The 22613-nt window shown below is 45.2% G+C and overlaps 1 protein-coding gene across 2 annotated transcripts in view; it reads left to right on the top strand.

The window, feature by feature from the left end:
- Window positions 1-10779: 10779 nt before the first annotated feature.
- ZNF423 (zinc finger protein 423) overlaps window positions 10780-22613 on the top strand; it is a 225979-nt gene continuing 214145 nt past the window's right edge. For both annotated transcript variants that reach the window (XM_053987539.1, XM_053987538.1), the window contains exon 1: window positions 10780-11067. In XM_053987539.1, coding sequence (XP_053843514.1) covers window positions 11028-11067 — 40 coding nt within the window. In that variant the 5' untranslated portion in view covers window positions 10780-11027. The remainder of the gene's footprint in view (window positions 11068-22613) is intronic.

Below are 22613 nucleotides of genomic sequence, written 5' to 3'. Positions count from 1 at the left end.
CAGTTAGAATTAGAAAAGTGGTAAAAACCTGGCACTGTTGATGTGTAACTTACAAAATATGAAGGCTATGAAGGCCTGAATTTACTTGCTGGGAATTTATTTCCACTGAAAGTGAAGAGAAGCTTAGCATTTAGCTTCCCTAAATTCATTGGGAAACCCCAGCCTTCACGCCTGTTAGATATACCGGACACCTCAGGAGCATTTCACAAACTAAAAGCAGAATCATTGATGTAATCGAAACTTCCTGAAGTTTTTGCTGGCCTGCGGTATCGGGTCTGCTCAGCTGTTGGTTATTAATGATCACACAGCAAAGAGAAGGCTCATACAAATGTTATGTCTTATTGCTATTGATTGGTTGTAAGGGTATTACTTGACCAGAGTATGGTGAAATTGATTAACTTTATTAATTATTTATTGCGTAGTAACTAGATATTTAATGTATCTGTACAGCTATTGTGTCTCCTCTGCATTTTGATTAACGTTTTCTTCATGCAGAAAACGTTACTGCCGTGCAGTAAAACATCCTTTCTGACATGAAATCCAATGGCTGCGCAATGCCTGCCCCCGGCGAGACTGGTTCCCCTCGGGAGCTGGAGCCTGTGCGGAGCAGCCGGGGCTGCACCGGGCGGCGGAGCCACCCCGGGACCACGGCATTTCAAAAGCCGCCCGCTGCCGGGGGAGCGATGCCGTTCCGCAGCCTCGGCCGAGGCAGCGGCGCTGTGAGAGGCGGGCAGGCAGTGCTGGAGGGGGGCACTCGGTGTGTGCCCGGGCTGGCAGCGCGGGGGAGGCAGCAGGGCCCGCGGCCCCCGCTGCGGGGCTGGCGGCAGCGCCGTGCGTGTCGTGTAGCTCTGGGAGCCCGGGCAGGCTGGCACGAACCGGAGCGGCCGCAAACCGGCGGCTTTGGGTGGCGTTCGGCTGCCCCGGAGAGGAGCCGTGCCCGGCGGGAGGGCCCGAGCCGCCCCTGCCGCCTCCTCTCCTCCTCCTCCTCCTCCGCGCCCCCGCTCCGGCCCCCGCCTCGCCCCGCGGCGCCGCTCGCTTTCTCACAGCTCCCGCTGCTTCCCGTTCCTCCCCCGGCTCCCGTTGCTATGCCCCGCCGGGCCGGCCGCCGGCAGGAATTCGTGGCCTGTCCAGCTGCTCCCAGCGTGGCCCCGCGCCCCGGCTGTGCCGCCGTGAGCCCCTCCGAGCTGCTCGCCCGAGGCTGGGCACGGCACCAGAGCTGCGGGGGCTCCCAAATGGTGCAGCGGGCTCCTTTCCCACGGCGCGGCTGCACGGAGCTGTGTTTTTTCTCTCGAGACGACATGTCAGGACCTCACATTCTGTTGCCCGAGTGGCGATGGCTCCCGAGAATGGCCATCTCTTTGGAATCACATTCCCCCGGGATCTGCGGGCAGGAACACTCAGCCCTGCAGCCGCCACTGTGCCCGGCGGCTGCGTGGCGATGTTCGAACTGCCCCGGCGCTCTGTGCCGTGCCGTGCCGTGCCCTTCCAGCTGGACCCTCGTGGCAGTGCCGACCTGGGAAATTTCCCTGGCAGTCCACGGGAGTCTGGTCGCCCAGAGAGCAGTGGTGGTTGCCCGGAGAAGTGTGCAAGCTTCTGGAGCAGGCGTTTTTCATCTGCGGCCCTCGTGGATGTTTGTGCCCGCCTCTGGGAAATTCCACACACCGGGACCCTGGGCATTTGGTGCCTGATTGGAGGACACAACAATAATATTGAGCAATGTAGCAAGATAACCAAATAAACAGCAGGACAAATTTTTTAAAGTTGATATTTTTATAAGTATTTTAAGAATTTGCACTAATGCATTTAAAAATGTGCTTTAGGATTTAAAAATAAAACCCTAAAAATAAATTTAAACAAATCCAGTTCTCTTTACACCCTATGGCCTCTCCTATTTTGCCCAGCTGGCTGTAAGCCTTATTTCTGATAAGACTTATTCCTTTCTATCTACGAAAGGAGTCCTAATAAGAAAAAAATAAACACTGCCAATCATAGGATTTAAACAGAACATCCATTTGGCTGATATCAGGGAAATATTCTCTGACCCTTCCAAAACCCTCTGGAGAGATGAAACTGAGAGAAGTCTGAAGAAACCTATGCACATTCTATAGAAACTACTTGACAAATCTCACTAAATTTAATAAAGAATGAGATCTTTTCCCTGGGTTTTTGGCATCATAATTCAATAGCATTGAGATAATTTTCTATTCAATAATTTTCTATTCAATAGTGAAGAGATAACTTTCTTGTGAAGTTTTTTTACAGGAATAAAAACTGCATATTCTCACACTGCCACCTGCTCCCCACCACAAGCTCATCCACGTTATCACACCAAATCAGAAGAGGGACCATAAATATCTTGGTATTAAAGAACAAACTTTCTTTAAAATGCATCTTTCAAAGCTGCCTGCGGGTCTGCCTGTGCAGCTGTGGGGTTTGCTAATCAATAGCACCATGCAGTACGTTGTGTCTTTTTGCGTAATTACAGAATGAAAGCAGGCACAGAAAAGAACCAAGTGGAAACTATTAATTTTGTAGAATGGGACTTGATTTGTGTTTCAGTTTTCTTTTCTTCGGTTCAGTGGGAAGGAGCTGGAAGAGGAGGTGACAGCAGTAGTTTGGCTGCCTGTCCTCAAGCTGCTTGGTTTAATGTGACGCCGCTGCTTGAACTTTGCTTTTCTGGACCTGTGAACAGCTCTGAGGGTAGAGAGGCAGCATCACCTGGGACAGGGATGTCAGGCAGGGACAGGCTGAGCTGGGACACGTTGTACTGCAGTTGTGAACACTGCTTTCGTACCACTACTTGCCAAAGCAGCCAGTGATGGTTTTCATGGCAGAGACTATCTCGAGGGTGAGAAGGTTTTGGTGCAAAGCGTCTTTACTTGGTACACACTTTTTAAAGACAAAGTAGCAGCAGTAGATGGCTGGGTAATGCTGGCAGGATTGGAAATGTACTCAAGGACTATTGTCTTTGTTTATGAGGAAACAGAGGTGGGGAGAGATCACTTCTCTCTGTTATTTTATTGGAAAAATACTAGTTGAGTGGAAGCCTTTGGAAACGTAGGAAATTTTAGACAAGCTGTGCCTACCCATGTGAAATACTTCTACGAGTCCAGACCCTGGCGACAGGTTGCTCTGTGACGCCCCATAGGAGCTGGTCCAGACGGCAGCTGCCTGGTTGTGTTTGGCAGTCTTTGATACCACATTTTGTGAGTTTCCATGGTGTGGGTGCCGCCAGGTCCAGTTCCTGAGATGAGTTTGCCCCGAGGCCTCACGACACTTCCTAACCCCTGCTGGGACCGGGCTTAATGGCTGAGAAAATCCACCATCCACCTCGAGAGATGATCCCGGACTAATGTGAATGGGACTTTTTGACTGCAAGGTGGAAGGAAAAGTGATGTGCCCACTATTAGCTATTAACATTGCTAAACCTTTTCTCTGGGTAGAGATGTCTTCTGTCTCTGGAGTGTAATTCTGAACATCTCATAAACATTACACAGATACATGCCACGGAAATTTATAAGTAAAATAAGAAACAAGGATGCCTGAATATATGAGGGACATGAATCACTCCTAATGCTGGAGGTCGATCCATAATACCTTAAACAAGTACTCAGAGTCCAAGTGCTAATTATCTGCTAATGGGGTATTTGTTCTCCTTCAGTTATGTAAAAGTACACGGCATTCAACTTAAAGAGTGCACTTAAATGGCTTTGTACTGGTGGAGAAGGAACAGCTTTGAAGGCTGCTGCCATGCTTTGCCCTGGAGCTCCTGGAGCCCCTTGCTGAGCTCCTGGTGCGGTCCTTGCTGTGCCTCTCCTCTCCTCCGGCTTTTTCGTCATTCCAGCTACTTTCGTTCTCCATATCTCAACATTATCCTAGTCAGCAATGCTGGCAAAGATGTGAATAAAATCCTGTATCGTGTCTTTTGCCACCGCTGCTGGCCAGAGAGCAGTGAAGATGCCTGTTGAGTACAAGGGGAGCTTCCACCCGAGTAACAAAGCCCGGTAAAGTGAATGAGCTCTTTGATCGCAACCCTGGGAAGAAAGGGTCTCAGTGAACTACTCTCACGGGGAAAGAGATGCAGTGACCCATCCTCATTGCAGAAATGCCTTGTCGGAGCTTGCAGAGCTCAGCTGACATCAAGGAGAGGGTGAGGGACAGGGGCCCGTGCTGGAGCCAGCAGCTGGAGAATCTGTAACATACCTCCACTGGCCAGCTCACCCCAGAGCCATCGAGCACCTTCCTACACCAGGGCTTCACCCACTTTTAACTAATTCAAATGAGTAATGTATTTTTAATTCTTTATGTCCTTTGAGCAGCAGTACAGACCCACGACCAACAGGAATGAAAAGAACACAGAATATGTGGACCACAGAGAGAGACTTTTCTCTGAGCTGTGATAAAAATATGGAAACATGATACTTTCTTACACTAAACATCATAAGTTATTATGTAACATTATCACTAAGTTATCATTGCAGGAATATTCAAAAGGCAGATGTAGAGCCTGGACATTTCTTTGTGCTAAAAGTGGTTTTGTCGGGAAGTTCAGATCCTCTGCCTGACTCCCTCACCTAACTGGAACAGAGGCCAAAATGAATAAAAACTTTGCTTGGTCAGCTATGGAATACCTGCTTGTATTTGTAGGGCATTGCATGATCTATGTCTTTAGCACTATTACCAGTAATGACTTTTACTGTAACTATGGAGGGGGGTGAATATATGATTCATCTACAGGTGGGTATTTTGTGATATTTGAGCTAAATTCAGCTCCAGTGTACGATAGTATTTTTTAAAAAACGTCACTAACTGCACCACTTACTCTATCCTGATTTCAGACTATTGTAACTTTTTTAACTAAAAAAAAAAATTACTGATAGAAGTAAGAGCTATACACAAGTGAAAAAATAATTTGAAATCACTGTGCTTATTAGAGATGTTTGAATACTAATATTGGTGCACATGGCATGAGCACATGAAACATCTCCTAATCCTGTTCGTACTAAAATGTATTTCACAGTGAAATTTTCCCTTCCATTTCAATGCCCTTGATAACTCTCATTCCCTTTTCACTGTAACTTCCCAAAGTGTAAACTCAGGTGCCCTGGCTGGATGCTGCCTGCAGACACACCATCGATTCTTCATATGAAACCTTTCCTTTCCATGTCCATCCTCCCTCCGGAGCACCTCTACTTTCTGCTGCTTTGTAACCCAAATTTAAGGCTATGTCAGTCCTTGCTTATGACTAAAATGTGGGATGCCAGTTACTTATCTATGTAAAGTGTTTGGAGGCTTTAACTCAAGAGCACCATAGAAACTGGGCTGGTATTGTAATCGGGGCTTTTATTCAGGTTGTCTGATGTGCTGTGGATGCTGCCTGCCTTTGTGTGCTCCAGCCCCGTGTTTATCCTGACGCTGCCTTTGTGTTCCCTATTTGACATATTTTACTGTAAATAAAGAGAGACACTGTCTTGCAGCTGTATCCACTGTGACATTTGACTCTCTGCTGAATGATTGCATTGTGCTGTGTGCTTTGAAAACATTATATCTTTTAAGAAATAATCTAGTCTTTTAATAGTTTCCTGCATGTGCCTGTATTCCTTTGCACTTCCAGAGAGGTTAGGTGTTCACCCACCTCTGTCAAACCTCAGCCAGAGCAGCTCTTGCCGTGCTGAGGGCTGGTGAGGGTCCAAGTGCCTTGGATACCAGGTCTTGGCACTGCTCAGTTCCCATTTTGCCTGGTCTTTTTAGCTGCACCCTCTGATTAGATTGTGCAGTATGGTTTTTTCTGGGGCATGAGCCTTTTCCCACATTTCTTAGATATTATGCAGCATCTCTTAATTAGGTCTATTCATATAATATATTTTTTATTATAGGTTGACTCTTACTGGCTGCTATACAATTATGGTGATCTTCCCTCTGCTGCCTGGTAATGGGTGATCACTCTCAGTCTTTTTATCTGTTGAAGATACTCCTCTTTTTTACTTTAGAAAGTTTAAATCCTTACTGAGGCTGGCTTTCTCAAAGCAGGCTTGATTCATTGGGTGCTTAACTCCCATAGTCCTTGTTTAACATCCCTTTTATGAAGATTGTATTTTTGCCTTTACACAACTGTGTCATTTTTATATAACTTGTAATTGCAAACTGATTCTGAAACACTTTCAAAATAATTCTCTGTATTTAGAAATGTACAGGGGGTTGCTCTAAGTATTGAATGCAAATAAATCTATAACTGTAGAGAGGCTGGTAGTCCTGCCTGCATTTTCCAGAGCAAGGCCAATCAGTTTCCTATACTGCTGTCAGGGTGGGACTATCTCAGATGTCAGTATTGTTATGGATAGCATCTTCCTGAAAGTCATCAAACTTTAAAAATTATGTTCACTGTACATGCATGTGGCAGAAGAGAGCAAAGCAAAAGGAAATCAACATCTTGAGTTAGCTGGCATGAAAAGCAAGTGTATCGGTTTCCCCAGAAAAGGAGCGCAATGAAAGCAGCACTGCTGTCTTTGAGGAGAAGCGTGGCAGTGAGTGGAGGGGCAGGGACCACCATGTCCCACAGATCGGGGCTCCGTGCCTCCGTGTCAGCCTCATGGGGCTTGGATGGCGAATCTGATGGAGGAGGTGGCGGATGCCTCCACCAGCAAATCCTGTTTTCAGACAAGCCATGCTGAGCTCGGGGGGCTCCTCTGCATCTCAGGACTAGTTCCCTCTCACCAGCAGCTGCGTTGTGTATAGTATAGGATCTGTGTCATGCATAATATAGAACAATGACATTCCCAAAAGGGGTTACAAGCAGAGAATCCGGCATCCAAATTGTCCCAGCGACCTGATGAGACATGGACGTCATTCGGAGCTGCAGGAGGGCTCTTGGTTCTCTCCCGGAGAGAACAGCTCTGCACTCGGGCAGTCTCAGCTTTGTGCTTTTATTAAAATTCCCCAGAATAAAAAGAAAAAGCATCTGTGAGGGAACAAGATTGATAAGAGATTCAAAAAATATTTTTATTGTAATCTTAAATTACCATAATTAAATTAAATTATTAAATGTATTTTTATTAAATTAGCACACAGGCTGGTGTCACTTGCCTTAAATATTTTAATAAAGTCTGTGAAGTCTTCTCTTGTTATTAGCGCTCTTGGAATGCATCTATTTTAATGACAATATGAGTTTAAGTTCTGGTGTTGGGAAGAGACCCTGGATGGGTGAACTCTGCATTTCTCTGGGGGGCCCAGCAGGGTTATGGGGTTTTCTTTGCTCAAGAGTGGCTGTGGGACCATATAAACTCCACTTACATATATCTGGAGGAGATGCACAAATGATGTGTTGTGACAACAGAGCAGCAAAGCATTTAGGCACATGTTGGAAAACTCTGTGGAGCAGAGATGTACTTACAGAGCAGGGCCTGGAGGAAATCTGTGTATTGCTGGGTTTGAAAATAATAGAGAGGGATGAATTAATAATTATATATGTGTGTGCTACATTTAGAGACAGATCTTTTTTTTTCTGTCAAACCTACCTTCCTGCTTTCTTTATCACTGGCTATAAAGTGGGTACTTCTCAAAGATGCCACCATGGAAGGTGGTGGTTTTAAGGATGCTGCTGCTTTTGGAATGAACCTGAACTACTTTCATGGGAGGGGCTGGGGATGCTCAGACCAGGGCTCCTCACTTTCCTCTGAACTGGGTAGGGCCTTGCAAATCACCTTCTCGCTGGCTCTCTGGCAACAGAAAAGGTAAAAAAAATTAAAATGAAAATTTATACATTTCCTGATGAATTTTAAAAATGGGGGAAAGCTGGTTCATTTAAATTGTGTGATTTAAAGTTATTTTTTAAATATATAGAAAATGTGGGAATCTGCAGAGGGCTGGATGGCAAAGGGGCTTGGGGTGGCAATGGGGCTTGGGAATTACTTGCCAAGTGGAATGTGTAAAACTAAGATTGAAATCCCCTCTTTCCTTGATTGCATGGGGATTTGAATTTGGGTCTCTGAACTCCTCTGAGAGTGCCCAACCGCCAGCACATTCTGGGATGAGAATCTGTCCTGCTGAAGCTGTTCTGCTTTGTAAGAATAATTAAATATTCATTGGGCCAGTGAGAGAACAGAAACAAGTTGATAGCCTGGGGATTAAGCCTCTCCAATAAGACAAGGATACAGAAGTAATTCAGTTCCTGATCCAACTCTGATGTGCATGGATATGAATCTAGGGTCATGCTGACCAAATTTACTGGGATCCTGTGTTTTTCACCATATATGTATCACAACATTTTTTTCTTCTTGTCAACTTTCCTTACTTCTTTACAGAACTGCTACCACATTGGCTTTTATAGTGGCGAGTCTGTGTCAACTAGAGTTATCCCCATTTTTATTGGAATTAGAATTGGGGATATGGGCTCTTTAGCAATCCATCCTTGTTCCAGTATGCCTTTTTGAACCCCCAATTTGCTACTTAGTGCAGCGGGGTGGAGGAAGTATACCTTGATTATAGGGGTGTTACAGGAAACATTTTTTACTGTATGTCCAGTCTGTGGTTGTAATCTGTAATCACACAGTAGGAAGCAACTGTAAACCTTTAATATGACATTAATAAACACAATAGTTTCTGTCAAACCATAAGAGAACAGAAAATCAGCACTAAACATCTATTCAAATGTGATGCTGCACTAGGAAAATTTTTACAGCTCTATTCTGAACTCACCTGATTAAATGACAAACTCATTCCTGAGTTGCTTGGGTTTCTTTTGGTGTGGGAAATAAGAAAAAAGGAAGATGTTTTCCAGATGGAGCTCACTAGCAAGAAAGCAGTGCCTACACCCAGCCCCCTGCACCCCCGTTTGATGCGAGCCCGCAGGCTGGGCAGAGCGCTGCATCCTCACCACTGCCCTGGGGCCTGGCTTCAGCACCTTCCTCTGACAGGTCTGCTTTCACAGGATCTTAGCAAAACCCATTCCTTTCATTCAGGACACCTTCTTTGTTGATGTCCAGATATACGACTGGGCTCTCCTGATGGCCCATCACATGCCGGGGTGAGGATGCTTGGAAACACAATTCCTAACGCGCTGATTGGGGCACGGTAAATGAAGTGCTTGGATGCAGCTTGTTCTTACACAGAAGTAAAGGCTCCGTGAAACGAACAAACCCCGTCTAAATGGGAGAGGAAACTGATGGAGTGTTTATCTTGAGTAATTTCATTCATAACTTGGCACCAAGTGCTCCGTGAGATGACAATTTCAGATTTTTCTAGAAGCTGACTTCCCAGTGGGCGACTCCAGGTCCTGCTAAATTTAACACCTTGGGAGAGAGGCAGAGTAAAGTAACTCTCCCTCCCAGCTCTGCACAAACAGGCAGCGGAGGGGTGTGTGTGTGTGTGGGTGTGTGTGTGTTAAAAACCGCCCGCGACTTTTCCCGCGGCCGCTGAGCCCTTGCGCTCGGGGGGGATTTCAGTGCCCCCGCCCCGGTGCGGATCAAGGGCGGCGCGGCCCGGCCCGTCTGCGCGGGGGCTGCGCTCTGCGGGCCGGGCCGCGGACTCAGCGCTGGCCGGGCCGGGCCGGGCCGGACCCGACGGGGCGGGGGGGAGAGGGGGGGCGGCGGCTCCGCGCGGCCGCGAGTCCGGTCCGCGGCGGCGGTCCGCGTTTTGCGGGCGGCCGCTGTATTTCCCGGGCCGTCCATGGCTCGGTGCTGTTGGCTCTCTCTCCGTCTGATCGGCGCAGGCTGCGCGGGGCTCCCTACGGGATCAGAGCGCTCCCCCGCCGGGACTCCACTCCTCACATCCTCCTGCTGGGACTCAGCTACATTTCCAGCCAAGCCTGGCTTTATTATGTGTGTCTGCACTGCAGCCCCAGCAGCAAGATCAGGAGGAGGAAAAGGAGCCAGGACAAAGAAAAGAGAGGGAGGCTGGCGAGAGCTAAAGAAAATAAAAACCCAGGGCAGCAGCGGCAGCAGCGGCAGCAATGAAGGCAGGAGCGGTGCCACCTTCCAGCGAATAACCCATGGAGGCAGCTAGCGGCCCCGGCATCGATGCAAAGAAGCACTTACCTTGTTCCGCGAAGTGCGTGCGTGCAGGGGAAGGCGGCGGCGAGCGCGGCCGGCCGCGGGGAGCCCACCCGCCCGCCCGCCCAGCTCCAGCTCCGCGCCGCGCACGGCCGGCCGCGCCGCGCCGGGGACACGGGGCGGCCGCCCCTCGGCCCCCGCCGCCAGCATAAAAAAGGACTCGTCGCCCTCCCCGGTCAGCGGCGGGGGCGAGGAAGGGAGAGACAGCCGGGGGCGAGCGGGCAGAGAGGGAGGGAGGGGGCCGAGCGCGGCCGAGGGAGGATTTAGGAAAATCGCAACAAGGTCGCACCCCCGGAGCGCCCCGGATTGCCGGGGCCGGAGCTCCTCGTGGGTTTAGACACTGAGTTCTCGCCGCGCGCCCTCCCCCACCCCATAGCCAGGGACCCCGCACAGGGCTCTGCTGCTTTTTTTTTTTTTTTTGCTTTTTTTTTTTTTTTTTCTCCTTTAAAAAAATTTATTATTCCGAAAGTGCGAGCCGGACTGAGCCGCAGGGCGCCTGCAAACTTTAAAGAGAACAAAAAGGCGGGTGGGGGCGCGGGCCGGGCTCGCTTTGCGTCGGTAGAATTTGCACATCCAAGGGGGGGGAGGGAAGGAAGGAACAAAAAAAAAAAAAACCAAACCAAAAACCCCAAAAAACCCAAACCAACAACAACAACAAAAAAAAAATAACAAGAAGGAAAAAAATATTGCAACTGTTGCGCCCGCGAATTTTCTTTTTTTTCTTTCTTTCTTTTTTTTTTTTTAATTTTTTTTTTCCCCGGGGGAAGGTGCCCGAGGGGGTGGAAAGAGGAGTTGAACTTGCCGCATTGCAACAGGCGAAAGAAGTGAGAAAATCAAATAATCGATCCCGCTGCTGCCGCTTCGCCTCGCAAAGTTTGGAGGTGCGGGGGGCGGGGGGCCGAGAGAGAAGGCAGGGAGAGGAAGAGAAGGAAGGGACAGGAGGAAGACGAGGAGGAGGAGGACGAGCCACGGCGCCCGGACATGTCCAGGAGGAAGCAAGCCAAGCCCCGCTCGGTAAAAGGTAAGGCATCCTCCGCCGGCCCCCGCCGCCGCCGCCGCCGCCGCCCGGCCCCGGGCAGCCGCCGCCGCCGCCTCCGCCGCCGCGACGCGGCCAATCAGGGCCGGGGCCCGGCTTGGCGGGGATTGCGAATCCCCCCCCGGTACGGGCTGGTGGTGGCGGAGACCCCCCCGGAACCGACGGCGTGTCCCTACGCGGGGCATCCGCCCGCCCGCCGTCCGTTCCGGGCTTGTGTGGGTACCGCGGTGCCGGCCGAGACTCGCCGGCGACACGTGTCGCGATAATTGATGAAAGAAGCCGGTGGCATCGTTGAGGCGGGGAGGGAGGAAAGTTTCGCGGTGGTGCTCGGGTGCGGTGGCGCATCGGCGGGCCGAGGAAGGGAGGAATGAGTTCCCTCGTGTTTTAGTCGGTTAGCCCGAAATTAATGTTCCTTTATGATTGGGAATAGTAGCGCCGTCTGTTTGCTCCTTCTGTCCAATGCGCGTAAGGGTGGTGAAAGAAGGGGAGAATTAAACCCGATTTGATAGATAGGGGTTAAGAATTTGCTTGGGCTTGAAGAAACAATGGCCAAATTTAGTAACGGCTTTATGAGTAAAGGTTAGACATTAAACTATGCGTATTCTTCTCCATGCCCAGCGAAGCGGTGTTTAAAATCTCCTGTTTACCTCCGTAACAAAACAGCTGCTGGAGAAACGTAAAGGGAGGGCCAGGACCAGCCCTGCGCTGTACTGCACGCATTGCCAGCTTTTTGACTTTTAAGTGAATGGGTGCGAGAGAGAAAGCGTGATTCCAGAAGCCTTTCGCTTCCAGCCACGAGGAGGTTAGCTGATGTTGGGGAAGGTTTTATTGTCCTCTGCACAAAGCAGAAGTCGCAAACTCAGTGGACCGGAGGCTTTGTTGTAGAAGCACAAAAGGATCAGAACTTTGGACGCCCAGAAGATGAAACAAAAAGTCCAAATTAAATAACTTGTAAGTGGACAAAATTAGCGTGCAGTTAATCGACCAACTAAAGAACAAAATGAAACCCCATCCAGGGCCATTTTATATTATTTGTGAAATATCCATTCTTTAATAGATGATTGCAGTATAAGTTGTATGTGCTTCAAATGTTTATCAAGTTTTTGTAAAGTCGGTCCTTCATCTTTGTACAACTCCCTTAATAATTTTTCCCCAAACTAAGGGCACCTTTTAGCATTGTGCTGTGGGGCACGTTTGCAGCATGGCATTGTGACCCTTCGCAATCCCGGACAATCTGCTAAAGGAGCTACTTCAGTAATTGGTAGATGAACGTTACAGTCTCTGGGCAGAAGAAAGGGCAGAGATAGAGCTATTTCTAGGGGATGCTCTGAAATACATTGTTTGAAACTAGAAGAATGACAGTTTGGGAACGGTGGAGCAGGCCTTGGGTCATGATTTCTCTCAGATGAGGGGATCACATTTAGTGGCCAGGCCTCTGGATTTTCAAATATGTTCCTGTGCTAAAGTGTCACATTTAACATTCAGGAAATAGTTCTATGCCAGTGCAAAAAGTGTTTGCTCTAGAAGCCCAGTTAGTAAACCTTGACATCTTGTGACATACAATGTTAGATATTTACCATTTATTACTCTTTTGTTTTCTTCCTCAGTACTTTTAGGCTACAATATCTCTTGCAAGTGGTTGATACTTTATAATGAAATTTTGACTCTAATTCTGATATAGAACTGATCATTATTTATGTGATCATTTTTATGAATTAAAGTAGGTAGCTTACTGACAAGTCATAACTGAGAAATTATCCCTGTAATGCAGAAAAATCTAGAAGGTCTTTGCAACAGTGAGCTGGGTGAAGCCCAGTTTTTAAAGATTCTAAATATTTCTGAGGTTTCTAGGTGCAAAAAAATGTTTCCAGATTCAGCAAAAACTGGATGTAAATTACAGGTCTTAGTTTGAGCTGCCTAACGGGGAGTCTAAGAATGAGCTGAATCTGGGTGAAATTCTGGATAATAGGAGGCAGCTCATATGTGCATGTAGGATAAAGAAATTCTTCATTTCTTTCTATTCACCCATATCTTCTGCTTGTAAAAAGTCCGTTGTATACATTTTGTGGTCTAGGGAGCTGGCAACCCAGTAGATTGCCACAGTACACGTTTCCATGGAAATAATTGAGATGTAATAAATAAAGGCACTCTGAGGTCATAGGTTTCCCAATTCAACTGAGAAGAAAACAAGCTTAAATTATGTGGATATATGTGTGGCATTTAGGACTTAAAATAATGTAACATTTTTCTCTTTTCCATCTTTTATTTCACTTTGTATTGCAGCTTTGCTATTTATTAACTACTACGAGATTTGTGTATCCTTTTTCATTCAGAAAGATTATGCACTAAAATAGGATCAGTCTGTGCCCTGATGAAAGGGATTATTCTGCATGCAAAAAGCAAGTTGCCTGCACTTTAAGTAGGAGCAATGCTGACTTTAAAGAAGTGATTGACTTTGACAGAAGTATCAAATGTTGACAAGTCTTAGATGAGCGTTATTGCAAATGAAGTGATAGCAAACCCAAAGTGGATGCCAGCACAGCTGCAGGTCAGGTGGCCTCTGTGCTGTATTATGAGGTCTCAGGTTCAGCCTGGCAGAAACTTACAGTAATTCCTGCAGCTGTAACTCCAGCAGTAGCCCTGGGCTTCCCCCTGACATGGGATTTATGATTTGCAATACAATTCACTGATTTGTTTTGACCATTAGTTTGTGCAAACTTGAAGATGCTAACCTTATAGTTGGTGGTTGGGGACAATGTTGGCTTAAAGGAAGGTGGTTTCACATCAATGAGAATGGAACAAAAGTGTGAGCATTGAGTCTCTGCTGGTTTACAAAATAAACACTTAGGGGACAGTGTGGTGGTAGCAGTGATGGGTAAAATACTTTCTGAAGCTTTACTTCACATCACAGATGAAGCCCATGAAAGTAATTGTCCTCAGCACAGACTCTCGCCCTGTTGCCAGTAACCTCAACTGCTAAGAGTTTTTTCAGTTCTCTGTAAGGAAGAGTTATACTTCAGTCAGTGTTGTTAAAACCACGTGGACCTGAACCCCAGAACATAACACAGCTGTCAATGTCAAACACTCCGTCTTGTCCCCCATTACAGCTGATGGGCACTGATATTAACACCGGTGTCCTTAAAAGTTTGTTTGGTGCTGGCTACTGCAGGGAGTGGGGGGCACCCAGTCCACTCAGGGGGCTGAGGAGGGCAGGTCTTCCTTCTTCCCCTTGGTCAAACTGCAGCTTCTCGTGCTTGGAGGTGGTTCTGGACGGCGCCGTGCTGAGATGTGGGTAACAGCAACCCGTGGATTTCCAGTCCCATGTAATGGTAATTGAGGCATTACTGGACTGCTCTTTGTGGGACTGGGCTCGCACTGGCACGAGGTTTTAAGCATCAGATGCACTTTGGCTGCTGAATTTGACAGTTCTGCAAATTGCTGTCAGCTTGCGGGGGTATTCTGTGCATAAACATGCTCGTTGGTAATCAAACTGTTTTGCAAAAGAATGCACTAATTAACTCTAGATTTGTTATCCTACTTGAAGTTGCAGAATTGCTGTCATATTTTTTTGCTTTCTGTTGGCAAAAAATGCTGATAGAAACTTTTGATTCACACCCTACCTGCCTCATTTGTGTCAGTCAAGAAGAGAAAAGGGGGGTTACTCGTTACTTCGTTATCTGCAAAGTAAATAAAAATACTTCAACCATTTGCTGAGTTCCAATTAGTTGATTGCTATGAATGATCTTCTTTAAAGGAATGCTGTTTTACCTATCTGCTCATACAAAGGTTTGATTTTGAATGTCTTGTGAAAAGGATTCTCTTTGTCTTGATTGATGTCAAGAATAAAAGCATGATGGTAATATCCCTTTGAAAGCTATTGTATTGTCAGCTCTGGCTGACAGCAGGAGGCCCTCCTAGTGCTATAGATTAGCGCTGTGAAAACACTGACATTTTCTTTGTTATATTGCTGTTGTTCTGCTTGCAAAGTCAATTATACAATGTTGGAGCTCAGTTACAGAGTTGACTGTGGAAGTAACAATGTCTTTCATACTTGTCTTAAAGATATAATTTTCCTTTTTTCCCAGTTGATAAAGAAGAACCTGAAGGTACTGGAACAGTACATTCTACAAATTAAATTTTGACAAGTATAATCATAATTGCCAAATACAAGAGACTTGTGCGATTATCCTTTAATTTTACAGTTCATTCAAGTTTCGGTGGAATTTTATTGATACAGTGAAAGCAGCAGCTAAAATTGATAAAACTCATATCAAATAAGATTATGCTCTTGATTGTTCTTTATCAAGTGTAGCTTTTGGGGGATTAGGAATAATTGGAGATGTTGGTGTTTCATTGTGGGGCTGGTGCCTTGAGAGTGTTTGAATCCATGCAGTATTCCGAGCACTGCCTTCAGGGATTAGCCTGCAGTTTTTAATTTTTGCCTGTGTATTTTGCTACAAGCCTAGCAGCGTTCTCCTCTGAACTCCACAAGTCCCATTTTCCTGCCTTTCTCTCCCTCTGGTATGCTCTTCTGGACGGGATCTGGGTGGTATTTAACTGGTTTTACTGATTGAAACTCCTGCCTGTGTGCAAACACCTTTTAATTGCGGCCTGCTCCCATTGGTCTCAGTGAATATAACGAATAAACATGGCCAAAAATTGAAAAGAGTGGGAAAGGTAACATAAAACATTTAAATATAATTGGGAAGAAAATAGAAATATCATATTTTTAGTGATGCTATGTCTAAAGCCATTGAAGAAGAACAACTACCATTGTACAGCTCTAGTAGAATTCTTCCTATGTTTTTCTTCAAAAATATTCGTGTACAATCAGCACAAGTTAAAAAACATCATTCACTGCTGAATTGCTTCAGATGACACATGCAAAAAAAATAATCAGAGACCTCTCGTAGGATGTTAATTGTAGGATTTCTAAATTACTATTATAAACTAATAGAGTAACAAAAGATTCTACAGTTACTAGTAATTTGTCAGGATTTATTTTGTTTTTCTTCAATAATTGAAAATTAATGTCTTGAAGTGAAAGCAGATGTTCATGCCATCTTCTGAATTGGATATAAAAATGATGTTTAGTAGATGCGTTAAGCTTGTGTAAATACAGATTGTCTTATCGTAGATGTGGCTTTGGCTTGGTTTTATCTATTGTTTGGTGCCAAATTAACTTTTAGGTTAAACATGGGTAAGTGGTTTAAGCTTGGTTAAATTAACCAAATTGAGTACTTGAGGTGGTACCCAGTGATCAATTACTACAGTAAACATTTTAAAAACCCTACCTCACCTGCTGGCTTTGTGAATGAGGAGACTTTCTCATACTGTAGAATTAATATTTACTTCTATTTGATAAGTGCACTTGTAATTGTTTACTTGGCTATTTTATTGAATTGGTTAATTTTTATCTTGCTTTCCAATTCCAATTTGTGAAATCAGTTTTAGATTATTACAACGTTTGAAAAATGCAAACCACATTTTTTTGGAAAAAAAAATAATCTCCTGGTCTCATGCATCATATGTATTATCATATTCTTTTACACAAAAAATTATTAATTACCCACAATAATTGAACTGTCTTATAAAATGCCTATATCAGATCCTCATCACTCCATCAATGTTCTCCGTAAATGCCTCTGAAAAAGCATGGCTATTATATTCCCTTGTATCCTAGTAAATGTGCTGGAGAAATGAAATACTACTAATATAAAACCTATTAGAGACTCCTGCTAAATCTTGACTGACAAATGGTGGTGGAGGGGAGGGCCTGCCTTTGGTGTGTGCGTTGGTGGACACGGACTCAGCGAGTGCAGGTGGGAGCTGGAGCCAAGTGAGGAGCAGCTCTGAGCTCTTATGTGCATTTATTCCACATGTTTTAGAGCCCAGAAGTAGATTCTCATGCATTTTCTTTCCTGATGTCCATTCGTAAATGGAGAGAAGCTAGTTCCTTTTTCTCTTAGACAAATAAGGTGATGGGAGTTTTAAGCACTACATCTTCTTGACAACACAGATGTATATATATGTGCAGCAGTGAATTATGGTGGCTTGTTGGAGTCACGTTATTCTGGGGAGTAGAAGGACGTGCAGGGACTAAATGGTCTCTTGTGACATTTCCAGCTATAGAAGGCTCAGGCTTCGACCTCTTGCAATGGCTTGTTTTCAAAAATGTAAACAAAGGGAACCGATGGTGTTGGAAACTGGGTGCTGCCATTTGGAATGGGCTCACAGATCTCCCTGTGGTACCGTGGGTTGGTGGATGGCGTTAGCTTTCCACAGAATTACTTATTTCAGGTAGCACTGCAATACCCATCTGAATCTAGCCATAAGTACCTTCATTATATTGTTTGCACTTGCTTAGAAAGAAAACCTTTTCCTTTCTAGCCACAGATTAGGCAACAGAAAGACCAATTTGTAGAGCTTGTAAATGCCACTTGTTAATCATATGCAGTACAATTATTAATTTTTTCCCTCTTCCCCCTTGGATGTATTAAGTCAACTTTTTAGCTTTTTTATGTAATTGAAATTTGCCCTTTTGTTACCTGGGCATGAATTATTTTTGAAATGTTGTCATTACCCGCCCTGCTGTGAGGTTTATCTCTTCTGTTCATCCTAATTAAATAAAACATACTGTTGTTCACTGGTCTCACTGAATTACCTGCCTGAAGGCTCGCTGGTGTCAGACTCGCTTCTTGTTGCAGCAACAGCCGTTGACTAACACATTTACTTTTAGATTTTCATTTCAAAGGGCTCAGTTTGTGCAGTGTGACAGGTGAATGGTGAATGCTTTACAGGACTTTCAAGAGCTGAACAAACAGTAAAGGACTTATTGCTACTGCAGCTGCGTGGCAAGTACAAATGTAAGGCAGCTTTTGTGGCAGAGGAGTGTTTCCTTTGCTGCATAGAGGCCACTCAGGAGACCTGAATGGCTCACTTGGGTATGCTGGGGGTGAAATAATCTCAGTCGTGATCTCATTTAAACCCACCCTACCTGTGTGTTCTCCTGGGCAATTTCTAGTAGGGTTGATCTCGTCTCTCTTTGTAGCATCACCCGCAGTCATGTTCTCCTTGAGTCTGGCACTGATAACGAAGGCTGCTTCAGAAGTGTAACAGTTGGAGTTTCTTCACACAGAAGTTATTTCTAGTTGATATTAGAGAACGTAAACAATGCATTCAGGTTTTAAAGCGAAGCAGAGGGAAAGATCCCTCCTTGTAGAGAAACATTTTGTTTAAGCCTCTGATAGGACTGCAGAAAATGCGTTGCTCACTAGTGAAATCCTGTTATGAGTAAAAGTACAAGAATTAACAAGTCGCTGTACTCCGGTCTCTGTTGGCTCCTGCTAGGCTCTGGAGGTTTGGTCAAATGTGGCCTAATTCTGCTTTCCAAATATTAAAAAAAATTACACAGAGGGCAAAAAGACAAGTTCTTAATATGCATATCCTGGGAAAATCCTAAACCAGTATTTTTACCCCCTCCAGTCCCAAGGCTAATCAAAATTCCTTTGTTTCCACATCTACCATTAAAATATATGCCTCCCTTGGTTGCCTGCTGACTGAACAAGTTTAACTGCTCAATCGATTGGACTCACAAAAGCTGTTACTGGCTTTACGTAGTATTTGCCTACAGGTAATTTAGAAATTGGGGTGAGGGTCTAGGCACCCTTCACCAGGTACTTAAATTTGCAGCTCTGTTCATTTCTTGATGATCCTCACCTGGCTGAGATGAGGTTTTTCTGGGTTATTACTGAGGCAGGTTAGCCAAGCATCCACCTGCTGATTGCTGGAACTTGCTTCACATGGTGGGTAGCTGAGTGGTAATGAGGATAATGTTAGTGAAGACAGACTTGCTATGTGCTTTAAAAAGGGAGTGGTGCAAAGTAGAGGTGGTGTACTTTGCTGAGTGTACATCTGTTTTTGTTGTCTTTAGTGTAAGTACATTTTTTTTTCCTTGATAGCAATAGGAGCTGGGTTGCATGTTTAAGTGTGAGTCCAAGCTCTCTGAGTAGCACTGTTAATTGGGATTTGTGTTGGAGGACTGTGAGTAGGCCCCTATCAGCTGTAGGGTGAAGGCTCTGTCTTGTTTTTGTGGTAGTGTTTCTTACAGGCCTTGGTGGGGGTTGGATTTTAGTTTAATTCCTTGCACTGCAATTGAAAGAGCAGGAGCAGCAAAGAGATTTTATGGGAATGGTCATTCAGGATCTAATCTGGAGAGAGTGTCTCCTGCTCCTTCTGCTGAATCTGAGATTGCTGCTGGGAGGATTTCCAGGGGAGCACTGGGAAGGTTCAAGGTGCAGAAGATGCAGCAGGGCTGTGGGAGCTCCTGGATGGCACTGGGGAAGCCCAAGAGACTTGGGTTGTGTTTAACATCTGTCACTGTAAGCAGGTACAGATTTACATGAGAGAAAGTGACTGTGATTCTGCATTCTTTCAATTTCATGTCTGAAAAAATGGAAAACTAAAAGGAGGGAGAGAAAAAACATGGTAGAAGTCTGAACTTCATACTTTGGGAAGTGGAGGTGCTAAACAGAGAGAGAAATAAAGTAGGGAAAGTAGGAAATCTGTTGCTGTGATTTGAGTATGGAGGGGTCTCGATGATTAGGTGCAAAGCCTTGGCATGGAGGTTGGCTTACCTGCAACTGTATCTATATTTTTTTTAAGTTTAAATCGAAAGACTGAGAGAAGGAACAGATCTGAAAAGTGACTGCAGCTCCATCGAAAAGTGTGTGATTATGCGTAAGCAGAAAAAACCCACTAGACATGCAAATGACTTAAACAAAATAGCTTTTCTGCTCTTACTAGACAGTGACAGTGCTTTCCTGCCTGGAGGAGTGCATTTGTTGTGCTATATAGTTATTTTCTGTTGACTATCGAGACATTTGAGGACCAGTGTGATTGTAGTCATGAGTTCTTGGCATTTCAACTATTTTAGGATCATGGCAGTATCTGAACTTGGCCTGTGAGGACTCACAATTGTTCAGGGTTTTGGATAGAAGGGGAAATCAGGTTGGTAACTGGAAAAAGTAGGCTTTCAGCACTTACTGTGTGAATATACACAAATACATATAGTATATAATGTTTCTTTGTGTTTAAATGAAAGAGAAAGCTTAGAGGAATAGCTAATATCTTTTGTTGGGCCAACTGAAATGGTTGCAAAATGCAAGGAAGTTTTTTTTTGATGTACAAGCCTGCTTGCTGTGCTGAAAAAAGCAGCAGCATTCTGGCTATTTTGCTCGATAGGTATATGTAGCTTTGTTCTAATTTACTTATTCAAGCTATTACTCAAATTTCTATTGCTTCATTAGATTACTCACATGAGTAAAGAGATACTGGATTACACAGTAATGCCAAGCTTGTGTATTATTTATTGCTGAATTCTGTGGATGCATTTTGGTTGGGTAATTTGCTCATGGCCTCCTTTATTTCTAGGAAAATGGCATGCCTTGCCCTTCGTAATTTCTTTGCTTTTACTGACCAGACTGTTCCCCCAGAGGGCATGTGGGATGTGGCAGAGTACTGAAAATATCGGGGTAGGGAAGTAGAGAAGGAAGGCTGTGTGTGACTTGCACCTTATTTATGTTTATACTAGAACTACATTGAAAAAATGGTGTGTTTCTGGCAGGGATACATTGTGGGCAATGTAGTAGGCAACTCTGTCTGCCAAAGCTGTTGCCTCAAAGATTTTTTTCTTTTTTTTAAAGAAAAAGAAGTACTTTGGTCTGATTCTGAGCATTCTTGAAGAGTATGGTACAATGCATTATGAGCAGCTTTAAAATGAAACTGAGTGCTTGTCTCTGGTTCTTGAGTCTTGCCCAATGCTTGTATATGAGTCCATTGACCTGATTCCTATAATTTCAAGGGTGTTTTATTTCCTGCTTGATAACAGATAAGTGATATTTGTTTTAGAACTCCAATTTGATTTATTTTGATTACTATTCTTGGTCTCAAACACTTACCAGAGAGCTTCTTTTTTCATTCTTCTCAATGTAAGTAAAATCAGTAACAAGCCTGAACATAAAGGTGAGAGTCTGAAAACCCCCACCCCTGAGAGATGCTTGGCAGAGGCTTGGTGTGCCCGGTTGCAGTGCCCCGAGGGTGCTGTGGAGGGGGAGCTGCCGGCCCTGCCTGCAGAGCTGCCAGGCTGCACTGCCGGGTGTCCCTGGCTGCAGCAGGAGCTGCTGCTCAGGGGCCTGGGGGCACAAACCCCCTGCAATTGGCAGAAGGATGCTGTGTTGGTGGTGGGGGCTGTTGGTGTTATGCAGGCAGATTGCTCACAAATGGGGTTTGCTGGCTGCTCTGACATGCACCAGGAATTCTCCCAAACACAAAATGCATATTTTCATAAAGAGGTATCAGAGTTATGATTTTCCCCCTTGCCAGTGGGTCTGTATTCAAAATGTGGCTCCAAAGAAAGTGCATATAAAAATGAGCTTTTAATTTGTCACCTGCTGCTGTACCACCCTGTCCTCCTTGAGATGCCAAGTTGTAAATGAGGTTTTTGTATCCCCACACATGGCCATCCAAGAAATGTTCTCTCTGTTGTAGCAGTCAGTGGCACAGCTGAAGACATCAGACTAGTGGCTTAAAACCTGCTGCTGTCTGATTGGCATCAGCAAGGCCAATGTGGTGCAAAACTTGAGCAAACAAAAAGGCAGGTAGAGAAATTGCTGTCTTCAGTGGCTTTGGAGGTCCTGGCTGCTTCCAGAGCAGAGGCTGCTAGAACCTTTCTGTCCCACAGTGTTAAGGTAAAAGGAAGCAAAATTGTTTGTTTCTGCTGTCCCTCAGAGTGCCATTGGAAAACTCCCTTCAAATGAACCTTAGAAAATGCAATATTTTTTCTGCAGGTCTGATTTGGGAGAAAAGTGTCTTGCCTGGCTACATGTGGTCTCTTCTACCCTGCCTGTTTGTCCAAGCACTGGGGGTGGTGCATGTGCCAGCTGTAAATTCTTGTCTTCTAGCAAACTTCAAACCACCTAATAAAAACATTGCTTGAGGTAGCCACCAGGAACTTGATTTTTAATTTATGCACAGATGATGATGGTTTCAAGGGAAAATAGCCCAACTGTGGGACAGGCAGGGATATTGCCATGATGGTTCCTACATATCTGTAGCCTAAGAAAATGTCAGTGAAGTCCCTCTAGCAGCTTTGTTTCCCTTCCTATTGCATCTGTCCCACTGTGGAGCTTGGGAAGCTTGAGAGGGAATACTTACAGGTAGGATTTCCTCCCCAGGCTGAAGCCTCTTTACTTGTTTTTCCTCCTTTGAATCTTTGCTGGTTTTGCTCCTTGCAGTTAGGGAGAACATGACCACAGCCCTGGAAGTGCCTTCAGGGAAGGAAGCAGGCAGTGGAGGATAGGTCAGGGTGGGCCTGCCTGCTGGGTAATGAGCCCAGAGTCCAGCCTCAGCCACTGCTCAGCCCATGGTGGGAGCTGCTGAGGCCCTGGCAGAGAGGAGATGTGGTAATCCTGCTCTTTTGGGAAGCTGAAGGCAGTTGGCCCCTTTATTAGAGGGAATTTATCTGCTTCTCC

The sequence above is a fragment of the Vidua macroura genome, chromosome 11 (assembly GCF_024509145.1).
Source record: "Vidua macroura isolate BioBank_ID:100142 chromosome 11, ASM2450914v1, whole genome shotgun sequence".
In the NCBI taxonomy this organism is placed as follows: Eukaryota; Metazoa; Chordata; class Aves; order Passeriformes; family Viduidae; genus Vidua; species Vidua macroura.
The sequence above is the reverse complement of the archived record's forward strand: the minus strand, read 5'-3'. Positions and strand labels throughout refer to the sequence as shown.